The 2,170-nt window shown below is 51.8% G+C and overlaps 1 protein-coding gene across 1 annotated transcript in view; it reads right to left on the bottom strand.

Annotated features, from left to right (window-relative positions):
* EMH_0011820 (uncharacterized protein) overlaps positions 1 to 1,944 on the bottom strand; it is a gene marked incomplete at both ends in the record, with an annotated part of 5,079 nt that extends 3,135 nt beyond the window's left edge. The window contains 6 exons of the mRNA XM_013499380.1: positions 3 to 85; positions 356 to 544; positions 822 to 978; positions 1,175 to 1,411; positions 1,578 to 1,656; positions 1,791 to 1,944. Of these exons, the coding sequence (XP_013354834.1) occupies positions 3 to 85; positions 356 to 544; positions 822 to 978; positions 1,175 to 1,411; positions 1,578 to 1,656; positions 1,791 to 1,944 (899 nt within the window). The remainder of the gene's footprint in view (positions 1 to 2; positions 86 to 355; positions 545 to 821; positions 979 to 1,174; positions 1,412 to 1,577; positions 1,657 to 1,790) is intronic.
* Between the last annotated feature and the right edge of the window lie 226 nt (positions 1,945 to 2,170).

The raw sequence follows: 2,170 nt of genomic DNA, 5'->3' as shown, positions 1-2,170 counted from the left end.
AGAAGTCCCGCAGTATCGAAGGCTCGCAGGCCTCTCGAATGCCTGTAAAGCGGAAGCTCTGCACCTCTTGCGTCATCAGCACCACCTGCACAGGGGAAGACACAAACAACCAAAGACAAGCAGCACGGGTTAAATGACACGAAACACACTTCTGCAAAATCCAATAAAATAAACATAGACAAACACCCACCTACAAACTCTCACGACGACCTACGTGTGCCAGCACAGCAACAAGCAATACGACACGAGACGAAGCAAACAAAAGCGGCAGTTTACTTGCATCGTTATATGTGTACTGTTTGCATGAAAGTGTTTCCTCCAGACTAAAACACTTGCATATCATACGTGTACGCACCTGCGTGGGGGGGTTCAGAAGATCCTTGTGGCTGCGTCTGCCGATGAGACCAATGGCCACAGGCACCAACAGTGGCTTCTTTTCGGGCTCTCCCGGCGTTGGTTCTACCTTCTGCTGAAGTGTTATGGTGTAAGCCCCCATAAAGCTGTCGAAGCTAACAGAAACGACTCGCAATGTAGGAGTACCCGCCTGCGTCACAAGTACACAAATAGCAGCCGACATAATCTCTCCTCACTGCAACGCCACCGGCCCCCGTTCCCGCCCATCAAATCCATTACGCTTTGTCTTGGGATCTAGGGTATTGAGGTTTGTATTACTGCACCTTCTTGTCCCAGTAAACACGAAAACAACCGCCCAGTGCATGCATACTTGCATAAATGCAGCCCGAAAAACAATATCCACCTACACGCGCCTCCTAATTATCAGCCCCAAGCCCCAAACCCTAAACCCTCAACCCTAAACTGACTTGGCGGAACCACAAGTCGAATGCTGAGAGGTCGATGCCGCTGGCTTCTGACATCGCCGCCCTGAAATCTTCTGAGGTCACGGCCATTCCGTCGTGCCTTCTGAAGTACAAATCCATTCCCTTGCGGTATTTCTCCTCGCCCAAGATGGTGCGTACCCTGAGACGGAAAACCGTAAACCATGAACCGTAACCGCTAAACAAGGCAACTTCGCTAATATGAAGAGAAAATTCCCGCGACTTTGAACTCCCCCTGACAACAAATAGACTCAAACCCTACGAAAACCCAGCCCCCACGCTCGGAACAAACACGGCGCACTCCAGACCCTAAACCATGAACCCTAATCTTGGCCTACATGCGCATCACTTCTGCTCCCTTCCAGTAGGTGGTCCGGTTGTAGAGGTTGTGGACTGCAAGGTAGCTCTCCGGCCTCACAGGAGTTGCAAGGGCCCCACTATCTTCTGGAAACTGCAAATTTATGAGCCGCTTCATGTCTTCGATCCGGTGCACAGCAGCAGGCGCCAAAGTGGTGCTGAACAGCCGCTCGCGGAACGTTGTTAGGCCTTCCTTAAGCCACAACTCGGTCCAGTCTCTGCATGCAAAGCGGCACGACACGCGTACGCACATACACATATAAACACGAAGGAGCAACCGTGTTCTGTGCTTTTAAAAGGCTATAGAAAACCGAAACGCCCTGCTGGATGCAGCAAGGACCAGAAGACCAAGAAACAGACTTGCAACACAAGACAGAAGCTCACCGAATTGTCACTCTGTTGCCCGTCCAGTTGTGGAAGTACTCGTGGGCCACCGTTGAAATCACTTGAGAGAACTCGATGTCTGAAAAAACAGCAAAACCTGCAATGCATCCGAACTATCACTATCCCAGCAACACATGAACCCGCGCCTATGCGGTCATCCACCAGCGGCAACCCCAACAGCAGCTGCTGCTGAGCGAGGGCTGTGTGGCTAACCTGTACTGATATCGGGGTGCGCCAACAGGGAATGGCAGTTGAAGATGAGGAGACCCTTGTTCTCCATGGCGCCGCTGTTGAAGTCGTTGACGCAAACAACGTTCAGGGTGTCGAGGTCGTATTCGCGTCCGAAGGCCTCCTCGTCCCATTGCATACTCAGCCGCAAAAACACCTTCGCGAACTCCAAATAGCCTGCATCTTCGGGAGGGCTGTACAGCTGCAGGCTCACTTTCCGGCCGCTCTGCACACAGAAACAGCATTCGCAGCAGCAAAGGCTAAACTCCGCTAGCCACGCAATAAGTAAGATACACGGGTGTCTGGATGGAAGGAACGAAGTCAGTGGAGCGAATTTACATCAAAAACGCAGAAAGGATGCAAGA

Source organism: Eimeria mitis, genomic scaffold (genome assembly GCF_000499745.2).
Source record: "Eimeria mitis Houghton genomic scaffold, Emh_scaff426, whole genome shotgun sequence".
NCBI lineage: Eukaryota > Apicomplexa > Conoidasida > Eucoccidiorida > Eimeriidae > Eimeria > Eimeria mitis.
The sequence above is the reverse complement of the archived record's forward strand: the minus strand, read 5'-3'. Positions and strand labels throughout refer to the sequence as shown.